The 12,350-nt window shown below is 34.5% G+C and overlaps 1 protein-coding gene across 1 annotated transcript; it reads left to right on the forward strand.

The window, feature by feature from the left end:
• Nucleotides 1-8,794, forward strand: LOC112742940 (receptor-like protein 6). The gene is made up of 2 exons (XM_029292493.1): nucleotides 1-305; nucleotides 6,052-8,794. Exons 1-2 carry the CDS (start codon nucleotides 1-3, stop codon nucleotides 8,792-8,794), a joined length of 3,048 nt encoding a protein of 1,015 aa, XP_029148326.1.
• Nucleotides 8,795-12,350: the final 3,556 nt, after the last annotated feature.

The raw sequence follows: 12,350 nt of genomic DNA on the forward strand, positions 1-12,350 counted from the left end.
ATGAGGACGAAAACCCTGGCTAAAAGGCCTCCTCGTGAGAAAATTTTCAAGCGCTCCACCAAACCTGCAATTCACTCCCAAGACCGAACATTCACACCTTCACCCTCTCCTCCTCGCACTACTCCCATGGCCCGAACTAAGACCACACCAAGGTACCCAGCCTCTGCCAAGCCAACGCCACCACCGAAGGCCACTCCTTCCAAGCCAGGCTCCTCAAAATCTGGTTCTGCAAAGCCTAGATCCTCCAAAGGCAAACGTCCGGTGGCTGAGAAACCTGTTCCTGAACCAACACAACCCAAATCCAGGTTGGTTCCTGTGCGCTCTCAACAAGGTAACACTCGAGTCCCTCTCAAAAATGTTAAAGAACCAGACATTGGACCTTTTGATCACAAAGCTCATTTTTTGACCTCTCATTCGAACTATAACCCCTATAGATTCAAATCTGCCATGAATAATGACTTTTATGAGGGGGTTATCCGGTATCGTACCCTGTGTCCATCTTTTCTCACTGATTTGCCATCTTTGAAAAGAAAAGGTTTTCCATTTGTTGATAACTTGATTTTTCTGGACTGGAATCATCTTTTTGACATCAAAAATTCTGTTTATCCCTTATTGGTCAAAGAATTTTATGCAAACATGACTTATCATTGAAGGCACTGCTCACTCATATGTAAAGGGCCGAAACATAGTTTTAAACATTGAGACTATCAGTGATGCTTTGAAGTATACTGATGTTGGGCCTTGTGCTTACACTTCGGTTAAGTGGGATGAAGGTGTTGGAATTTCTTATCATGATGCTTTAATTGATGGTATTACCCCCACTCACAAAACCCTAGGATATGAGCGTGCTCAGTTGCACCGAATGGTCAACCACATTATACTTCCTCAAAGTGGCTCATATCAAAGGGTTTCCTATACTAATACTCTTGTTTTATATGCCCTTCTCACCAAAACTGAAATTTCATTTGCATACTTGATGGTTAGATATATGTTTGACTCTATAAAGAGTGAAAGCACTTCCTTATGGCATGTTTCTAACTTGCATATTTGAGTATTTTAGTGTTGACTTGACCAATGAGGAATATCAAAATAGACATTCATACCTAAAAGGGGGTGGTTCAGTGAAACATAACAAAGGACCTACTCGATCTGAAAGGGTGGTCTTAGATGATGAAGATGATGAATTTATTCCTGAGGATTCTCCTTCTCTTTCCACTGAGGGTACATCCATCTCTACTGGAAAGAAATCTGCTCTGCTGAATGTGGTAAAAGATGTTGTTCAGAAGTTCATTTCTCAATCAAATCACTTGATTGCTATGAGCAAAGAGCAAAGGAAGCTGGCTAGCAAGCATGAGAATTTCCTAAAGAAATCAAGGGATAGAGTGGCTGTATTTATGACTTTCATTGATAATTTTCAAAAGGATGAAGACCCTGCCACTGATGTTGAAGAGGAAGCTGACTCGGAGGGGAATGGTTCTGATGCCTAGGATTTGTCTCACGAATACTGCTGCTGCTGTCTTTTTTGTCTCATAAACTCTTTTTTTTTCTTCTACTACTTTTGAACTGTTTTTTTTGGATGACTGTAATAACTCTAAATACTGTTGCACCTTTGGTAGTTTAGTTAGTACTTTGCACTGTGAACTGACTATTTTCTGCAGGATTCAAGACATTATTTTTGTTGATCATGCTTATTGTCCGTCCTTGATGACAAAAGGGGGAGTAATAGCAATAGGATGGCAATAGGATGGTAAATGTGTGATGTGTCCTAGGAATTTTTTGGCATTGCTGCAGCTACTATCACTCTTTTGTGTTTTTTGTCTGATTGCTGCATTAATATCTGAAATCACATGTTGAATCTTTTGGCTGCTAATATTAGTTTGATGTTGGGCTGATAAAATGGGGTTGCTTGTGTGATATCCCTTAGGCAATAAAAATGAGTATAGCTCTCTATTGTGTTCTCTTTAAGTACAATGTAAAAGCAGGTACAAAGAGGAAAGCATAAATCCAGGGGGAGCTAATCTTGAAAAGGAAAGGGGGAGCAATATAAAAGCAAATGACAAAAATCAAAAGGAGTTTCTAAACCTTACTCAAACTCATTTCCTTTTGATTATTGCTTAAATCATGTTTGTCATCAAGGGAGAGATTGTTGAGTTAAGAAATTAACCAAATTAATTAGTGTTGACAAATATTATTTTTGGGCAAAATAAATAATTAGTGTTGATTAATTTTAATTGCATAGTACTAATTATTTATAAAATATTGCAGGCCAAAATTTGAACTACAGCCCAAATGGAATGGAAAATAAAACAAGAAGTGATGGGTCAATATCATAAACGAAGCCCATAAAGAAACAAGGTTGGAAAATCAAAACGGGTTGCTTAATGGAAACCCGATCCAAGCCCGTGTCCACAAAGTTTCTCATGCAAGATTAAAGTCTTCACTCTTTCCATGTGGTTCAATCAAAAGCAACGTTCACCTCTGTGAGTTGGTCAGAAACTTAGAAAAGTAAGAAAGAGAGAAAGAGCTTCTTCCCTAAGCTAGTCACCAAAAAAGCAAGAGAGAGAAGGATTAAGCTTGAATGGCAGATGTCAAATCACCAAGCTCAAACCAAATCAAGCTTAGGTTAAAGGTAACCCATTTTCTCTTGCATGCATCAGATCTTCTTCTCTTCTTCCAAACTCTCTGCAAGTCCGAAAATGACATACAAGGAAAAGTTATTTTCTGCCCTAATCTGCTGTATATCTACGGTCACAAGTGATTCTTGGGGACCAAGTAGCTTCTCAATGGCTCAGATTAAGTTGACCATTGAAAGATTTTTGTGGTTGCTGTTGTATGGCTTTCGGTCAAGATGAGGAAGTCAGAAGGAGAGTTTCTACTCTGGGGATTAAGGAGAAAAAGTGAATCTGTGGGTTGGTGAAGCTCAAGGCTCAAGGTGTTGACCTTGGTAGAAGGACCCAGCAACATGCAAGGAGATAAAAGAGGTTTGCTGTTCATTCAGAAACCAAGGAGAGAAAACCAGAGTTTGAGAGTAGTGTTCTGCAAAGAAGTTCCTCTACTTGGATAATGCTCTCTTTCAAAGAAGCATTCGGCCAATACTGAAGAACTCAAGCTGAGGTTTGCAAATCTGGTTTTGCACATAGCAAAGAGGCTGTTGATGAAGTCAATTTCCTTCATGTTTTACTGATTGTAATGTTCTTTTCTATGTTTATCTTTCTGTAATTTCTTGAGAGAAAAGGTATTGTGAGAAAGCTCAAGTAAAAGCCATGAGTGAAAAAAGGCTGAGTGATACACTTGAGAGAAAAGCCTAGAGTTATTTTCTGATTTCTTTAGGTATGTCTATGTCTTGTATCTTGTACATGTGAGGTATTCCTTTCTTAGTTGGGTTAGCACTAAGAGTGAATAGTTAGGTATTAGCATAGCCAATGTCAAGTTAAGTTAGAATTTGAGTGTGAAAGGATTGGGTCAATCCTGTGAAATTGGTGTATGTAATACTGTTAACTATAGTGAAAATTCTTCCATAGTTGTGGAGGAGACTGGACGTAGGTTGCATTGCACAAAGCAACCGAACCAGGATACATGCTGGTGTTAGCTTTTCTCTTCTCTGCTGTGTTCTGTTTTCTGATATTCATGAGACAAAATTAAATTGTCTCATAAATTTCCGCTGCTGAGTTCAAACAAAATTAGAATTGAATGTTTGTTTTAAAAGAGTAATAACAGCAACTTAAAAGGAAGGTATAGATTCAATCTCCATTCTCTAAACCTACCACAACCTTCAAGTATAAAACTATAAAACAATTTATATAATAATAAGAAGAGAGAATTTATATAGTAAAAATTGATTTAGAGAATCTAATCATTTTAAATTTTCTTTAATTTATTTAAGTAAAAAAAAAAGAATTAATCTCTACATACAAGTGTTTTGCATTTACAAGCTTTACAAGTTTGAACAAAACCCACCTATTAAACGCGCTGCTATGTTACATGCCTTTTTAACAGAATTTTAAATCAATTTAAATCAATTAAGGCACAAAGATTTCGTTTCTTTTTTTGAGTTTCTTGTCAAATTTGTTGGATCTCCTTTGTGCGTTTTCTCTTTGCTTCGTTTTTTTTATTTTCATGGTTTCTGAAATCAAATTTTGAAATCATTTTGAAGATAATGAAACTTCAGAAATACACCCAAATGATTATATAAATACACCCAAATAATTACAGAAATACACACAAACGGTTATAGAAATACACCCAAACGGTAACAGAAAGGATTACAGAAATACACCTAAACAGTTACAGAAATACAACCAAAGGATTACAAAAATACACCCAAAGGATTTAAGAAATACACCCAAAATAGGGAGAGACAGTATATTTCTTCTTGAAATCTTTTAATGTTTTGCTGGTTAAGGATGAGGCACATGGCAGAGACAATCTAAAAAAAACCTAGAAGAACAGTAAAACAGTACTTTGAATAATGTTTCTTCCTTTTTCCTGGTGAATCAATAAACCATAGCCATCCACCGGTTTGAGCGTTCTGGTAAATCTCCTATTCCGGAAAACGAGTCGCAGAAACATTTAATTGTGAACTTAGAAGTTGATGATCCATCATTGCAATCATGTTGATGGCAAAGGGAAGCCACGTGTACAACATCTACAAGCGCAAAGAGCTTATTGATTTCAAGCACAACAAAAAACACTTACCTAACACTAATTTTTTTCAGCACTAGAGTTGTGAATTGCAGTTACCTTGAACGGCGAGCATGACGACAAGGAAGAAGTGACGGAAAGAAAGGGGTGCGTGTTTTTTTTTTTTTTTAAATTTGGAACAACTTGTATAACTTGTAAGCCAAAAAGACCTGTATGTATAGCATGCCTAAAAAAAACCGCTATAATTTGGGAAATTAGTCTCCCCGCGTGAGATAAACGGCGTAGTAAAAAATTTCTTTAATTTTTTTGTTGTCTAGTTTCTTTTATTTGATATATAATATGTCTCGTGGTTAGATAAATGGAATATTATACCAATAGACAAAATCACGGTATCCCATCACTGGGAAACTTGATCTTTAATTAGATAAGAATTAAACTCCCACTAGTCCACTACTACCGTGGATAAACTAGTCAAAGTACTTGCTAATAATTTAGATTATTACTCTGAAAATTGTACAGGGAAGTGGGAACATATTATTGAGAAATACATTACTTCAAATAAAAAGAAAGTTAAAAACAGACTGAAAAAGTCTGATATATAATTTGTGAAATCAGCCTTCTCACGTGAGATAAACGGCATAATCAAACCAATTTTTATCATTTGAAAATTAGATTTAGCTAACATGTCTAGTAAAAATACATATTAAAATTATTATTAGTAAAAAATTTTGAATTTTTATTTTAATAAATATACAATAAATATTTTAATTAATAGTTTAAATTTGTGTCTCAGTACACATGTTAGTTTACTCCTTGAAAATTTCTTTTATTTAATATAAAATATGTTAGTCTTGAGGTTAATGGATTATTATACCAATTTTCTTGGACAAAGTCACGGTATCCCATCGCTTGGAAACTTGATCTTTAATTAGATAATAATTAGTCTGAGTGTCTCACTACTACAGTGATAAACGTGTAATTCTCTTTTAATGACATCTTGTTATGTTATTAACTCTCGCTGTATATAGATGAGCTGATTTATTCAAACTATTTCAAAAACTTTTAATGACCTATAACTAAGAACAAAAAATTTGTACTAAAATTAAACCCTTAAATATTGAGTCGTTGGTAACCGTTTTCCCTATAAAATTCGCGCGGTGTTTGCTGAACTTTTCATTGAACTTTTTATCTAAAACACAATAACGCAATGAAGCTTCTGTGGCATCTTGCTTTGTCGCTGCACTTCCTTCTCTTTTTTCATCACTCACTCTTTTCATCATTCTCACTTACAAACTGCTTACCTTCGAATCATTTAACCACTAATGAGTGTCATGAAGACGAAAGCAACGCCTTACTCAAGTTTAAGGAAAGCTTTGTGATCAGTAAGTCTGTTTCTCAAAATCCATTCAGTTATCCTAAAACTGCTTCTTGGATTCCAACTACAGATTGCTGCTCATCATGGCATGGCGTCGAATGCGACGAGCTCACAGGTCATGTGACTGGCGTTGATCTTAGTAGTAGCCAGCTTTATGGTTCCATGGACGGCAATAGCACCCTTTTCTCACTTGTTCATCTTCAGAGCCTTGATCTTTCTGACAACAACTTCAATCACTCTCAAATTCCAGCCAGGACAGGTGATCTTTCACAGCTAAGGCATCTGAATCTTTCTCATGGCTCTGAAACCACATTCTCTGGCGAAGTCCCACATGAAGTTTCACAGCTGCCCAACTTGTTGTCCCTTGATCTGCGCAGCTATATTGGTGTGGATAATCCCGATGATCCAATCAACCATTTGAGACTCAAGACAACCACACTCAGGTCCTTAATTCAAAACTCAACTAGACTCAAAGAACTCCATCTCTCTTTTGTGACTATATCATCATTTGTACCGAATATTCTCACAAATCTTACACATCTGCAGAAACTGTCCCTTTCCCATTGTGAACTATATGGTGAATTTCCAATTGGGGTATTCTATCTTCCAAAATTAAGAGTTTTGAATTTAGAGTACAATAGAAACCTGAGTGGCATGTTGCCTGATTTTCACTCAAGTTCACTCATTAGCTTATTGAATCTCAGAGGAACAAGTTTCCATGGTTCTTTACCAGCATCCATTGGAAATCTTAATTCCTTGTATTGGTTCTCAATTTCAGAATGCAGATTTTATGGTTCTATTCCTTCTTCAATAGGGAACCTCACTCAGCTTGAGTATTTTAAGCTTGGATACAATACAATAAGCGGTGAAATTCCATATTCTATAGGAAACTTAACCAATTTAGCAAACTTGAGTCTTGTTGAAAATAAACTTTCTGGTGAAATCCCTTATTCTCTCTTTGGCCTAGAGAACCTTGAAACTCTTGTTCTAGGGAATAATTTGTTGAAGGGACAAGTAGAGCTTGAGATGTTTCTAAAGCTGAAAGTTCTAACTTATCTTGATATATCATCCAATAATTTGGTTTTGATCACTAGGAAAGGTTCTTCCAATAATCTAACGCTTCCTCCAATTCAAGCGATGGATTTGGATTTTTGTAACCTAACCGGTGAAATCCCATCATGGATGATGAACCTAACTGCTTTATTTTACTTGAGTCTTAGTCAAAATAACCTTCAAGGTGAAATCCCTATCTCTCTCTTCAGACTAGAGAATCTTGAATCTCTGTCTTTAAGCAATAATTTTTTGGAAGGACGGATAGATCTTAACGTGTTTCTAAATCTCAAAAACCTTAACTTTCTTACTTTAGCACATAACAAACTGACTCCGGTCAGTGGAAAACTTTCCTTCAATAATGCAACCCTTCCTCCATTAGAAGTACTAGATTTGGTTTCATGCAATCTAGATGAGTTTCCAGTTCTTATTCAAGAGCTGGATGCACTATCTTATCTAGACATGTCGTATAATGATGTGAAGTCTATACCTAATTGGGTATGGGAAAAAAGAAGTCTTGAAAGTTTGTCTGTTTCCCATGGTTCATTAACAGGAGAAATATCCACATCCATATGCAATCTAAAATCACTTGTGTATCTTGATTTGTCCTACAACAACTTAAGTAGCGAGGTTCCTTCATGCATAGGAAACTTCAGCCAATCTCTTCAAGCTTTAATGCTACAAGGAAACAAATTGGTTGGTCGTATTCCTCAAACGTATGCAGTTGGAAGTGCCCTTAAGATTGTGGATTTAAGTGAAAATAATTTACAGGGTCAGTTACCAAGAGCTTTGGTAAATTGTAAAATGCTAGAGTTTCTTAATGTGGGTCATAACCAAATTAATGATTCATTTCCCTTTTGGTTGAGGACTCTTCTTGAGTTGAAAGTTATCTCTCTGCGCCATAATGAATTTTATGGACCCATCATATGCCCAAAGCCATGCACATTTTCTAAGCTTCACATCCTTGATTTTTCTCACAACAAATTCTCCGGAATTTTGACTCCAGAAATGATCAAGAGTTGGAAATCCATGATGATGTCCAACGCAAGTCAATTGGCATATGAGAACAATGTTATAAAGTTCAGTGGAAAATCTTGGTCTATTTACATTGATTATGAATTCACAATGTCTAACAAAGGGATTGTGATGACTTATAATGAACTTCAGCACCTCTACTACATGGTAGGCATTGATCTTTCAAGTAACAGAATTTCTGGAACAATTCCGGATGTCATGGGCGAGTTGAAAAGTCTTGTCTTGCTCAACTTGTCCAATAACATGCTTTCTGGAAACATTCCTTCTTCTTTGCAAAAGCTTTCAAACCTTGAAGCATTGGACTTTTCTCTCAACAACTTGTCGGGAAACATTCCACAGCAATTAACAGAACTCACCTTTTTAGAGTTCTTTGATGTGTCGTACAATAATCTTTCAGGTCCAATACCAGAAAACGGACAATTTTCCACCTTCCAAGAAAGTTCGTTTGAGGGAAATCAAGAATTGTGTGGGATTCAATTGTTGATGAAGAAATGTGAAAATCATGGTATGGGTTCACCGCCTCAGTCTGATGGAGATCAAGATTCAGGATCTTTGCTTCAATTTGATTGGAAAATAATTCTTATTGGATATGGTGGAGGACTAGTTGCTGGACTATCTCTGGGAAATGTTTTTTGTCCGAATATCCTTGCATGGTTATGGAGGAACTTTATGGGAAGAAATCTTGTCTTTTGATTAGATAGGTGTGTGTACTCTAGCATTTTTCATTTGTCCTTATTTTCTTTTAGAGTTCCTTTTATCTTTTTCCTTTTTTTTTTCTGGGTTATTGTAAGAGTGATGAATGATGAGTTGTGTAGAATGTAAACTATTTTAAAATAAAGTGACAATGATGATAACAAGCATATGTTATGCATTTTTATTATATATGGATTTAATCTTCATAGATGGTTCGTAAAAAGATTATACTCTTTTATGCATTATTTAAATAATGAGATATATATGTTTTTAATTTTGTCATATTAAACAATAAAAATAGAAAAGGAGCCCAACAATGGAAAAGGCGGCTCAGGAAAAATATTAGAAAATTTGCAGGTGAGGCTGGAGAATTAACTGTCAAGCATATAGCTCACTGTATGATCGAATTAAAAAATTTGACAAATAATGAAGATATGAAAATGAAGTTTTTTCTTTCTTCATTAACAAAAAATATTTTTATTTGATTTTTAAATCTAAAGTCCAATTCGATTTTGACATGGGGGCAATTGGAAAATGCTTTTCATGTTTAATTTTATAGAGGAGAGTTGAATGTCACATTGACAGATTTGCTTGCAATAGAACGAGACGATAGATGATTATATAATTTGATTCAAAAATACTCGCAATCGATGTTATGTGTCGATCCCTGAAAGCGAGATCGTCAAAATAGCCATCAAAGATCTTGGCTTTTATATGCGTCGAAAATTACTCAATGTGCATATTCCTGATTTAGCCTATTTAGTTGAGAGAGTTTGACAAGTTGAAAAATAAAAGAAGAAAAGAAGAAAGAAAGAGAAATAGTTGAATATGAGTTTGTCGAAAACAATTATTTAATGATGATAAATAATTTTGCTTTTGTCCTTCTAGCAAAAAAAAAATCATCATCATCAAAAATAATATTTTCGACAAGTTATTGTTGAATTCTTCAACAAGCCAATGTTTGACAAATTTAAACTTAATTAAGTTATAGGTGCATGTTGGAACACTTTAGAAGGAGTTGCGTACTCTATTGACAATTGTTAGATATAATTGTGGAAAAGAAAAAAAAATCTTTTATCAACTTTGAAACTCTATAAAGTTGATCAAATTTCAGAAAAGAAAAAGTTTTTCTGTTCAATTTTAAAATTGTGAAGTTGGAAATTAAAAAAAAAAATTCATGGATCTTGATCATAATTTTATTGAATTATCAAATATGACAATTTCTGACCACAATGATCCGAGAAGAAAAAGCAGTATTACCATGATTTGGGTAATATGTTGTCATAAAAAAATTCGATGAGGTATCGAAAATGAACATGGCTGAAAATATTCAACAAAATATTGAAGATCCAATAGTTCGACAAACAGCCACTTTGGCTCAAGATGTGGAAAACAAATACTTGGGAGCATTTCTTATATTGAAGATAATTTTTCTTCGATAAATTGAAAAAAAAAAATATCCTTGACTCTTCAAGAATGGTATGATACTTCACTAATATTTTGTTATGCACTACATGAAAATATTTGTAAAAATTTGTACAATATATAAAATTGATCAAATAATTATTTGGAGCAGTTTTAAATTGATCAAGCCATCGAAAACCAATTTCAACAAAGAAGAGCAAGCTAGACAAAGAGGTAAGACACCCACAGGCTCCATCCCTTCAAAGTCCACATGACAATTATTCATCTTATTTTTGTCGATCCTTGACTATTGGGGTTGGATAGATCAAGAATTGGCAAGAGTTTGGTGATCCAAAAATGAGATAATAGCAATAACAACAGGCTCGATGTAGTTATTTTGGTCGAGACCGTGCTAGAAATACCAATTTTCGAGATCAAATTGGTGATGATAACCAAAGTGGTCGACAGTTACATCGTGTTCCTTCTACTTCGACGGATCGAGGTAAAGCAGTTGAAACTCCATTTCTAAACATGGATTAACTATATCGAGAAAAATTTTGAGGAAGAAGATGAAGAAATGACGGTACCGCTCTCGAAAATATTGAATAATAGTAAGTATTTATACTTTCTTCTTTCTAGTCGAAAAAATAAATACTTAGGGGGCATTTGTTATATCGAAAATAATATTTTCGATAAAGTATTGAACTCTTTGACAAGCCAATATTGGACAAGAATAGACTTCAATCATTGCTAAGTGCCAGAAAATATTTCGATCAACCTCCAAATACATGTTAGAATTAACTTTGGATTGGAGTCAATTAGGTACTCCAATAGATACTCTCTATTAATCGATTAACGCAAATGTAAAAATCGAAGAGGCAGACTCGACAGAGGTCAACTATATCGAAGAAGAGGTTAGTAGTGTCGAAGATGGTAGACAGAAAATCGAATCGAAGGCAAAAGTTTCAATCTCGAAAGCAATTTGTTAGTTGAGAAAAGAAGTGAAGATTAACTACATAGGATTCATCGAGGATGATCAATCGATGAAGGAGAGGATTTTGATCGACTAGGGCTCATCAAGAAAGAGCAAAGCAATCGAAGAAGTGAAAAAGTTAATAAGTGAATATGGTTAGTGGCAGTTACAGACGGCACTTAAAGAGAGCGGGAATGGTTATTCAAGGATTGATCTGAATGTGATTGGTCGAAGACTTCTATAAATACGTGAAAGATGGAAGGAACAAAGGTTGGAATCTTTTTCAGAGAAAACACTCACACTCACTCACATCCCCAACGACTTTCTGAGTCAGTCAAGAGTCTTTTTCTTTGAATGGTTCCTTCCATGTCTTTACTTTTCATTTAAATTCATCGTCACTTTCTTTTCATGCAATTTATCTTCTTTGCAATTTCATTTCAATTCCTTTAAATTCAGCAACTTTTACCCTTTCCCATCCTTTACCTTTTAATTTGTCCTTTACTTTTCCAAATACTTTTCCTTTATGTAATTTGATTTTCCTTTTATTCAAGTTATTTAAGTTTTATTGTTCATTTCGAATTTCTATAAAGCTTAGTTCCTTCTTCTTCGTCATTGTCAAAGGCATAAACTTTGATGTAAATAAAACTGGTACTCACAAAGAGGAGTAGGTTTCGCTTCCAGACTATTAGATATTGAATCATCATCAATTTACTAAAAATCGACAAAACAGTCAATAAATTTATACTATTTAATTCTCGTAGCTCGATTTGGATAGTGACCAAAGCTCAAGGAAATGTCCTCTAAAAAGCCTAACAGCCAAATAATTTTCATAACATTAACTTTCTTCAAATCATATTATATCAAACTCACAAATGTCTAATATTACTAACATATCCAATTATAGATGTCGTCATATTACATTAGACAAATGAATGTTTTGAATGGATCTTACTTTTTATTTTTCAATAGAGGTGATAAAGTAGGCTGGTCCGCTCTGTTTCGTTTAAGTCTGTCTATTCTAATAAATAGATATAAGTTCAATTAACTATTTTGTAATATTTTTATTACTAGAATATTACATTTTTGGTTGGGTCACTCTGATAACGAAGATATTACGATAATTTTTATATATAACTAAAATAAGTAGGAACTTTTATTTAAAAATTATATTAAATTTTC

This window comes from Arachis hypogaea, chromosome 14 (genome assembly GCF_003086295.3).
Source record: "Arachis hypogaea cultivar Tifrunner chromosome 14, arahy.Tifrunner.gnm2.J5K5, whole genome shotgun sequence".
Lineage (NCBI taxonomy): Eukaryota > Viridiplantae > Streptophyta > Magnoliopsida > Fabales > Fabaceae > Arachis > Arachis hypogaea.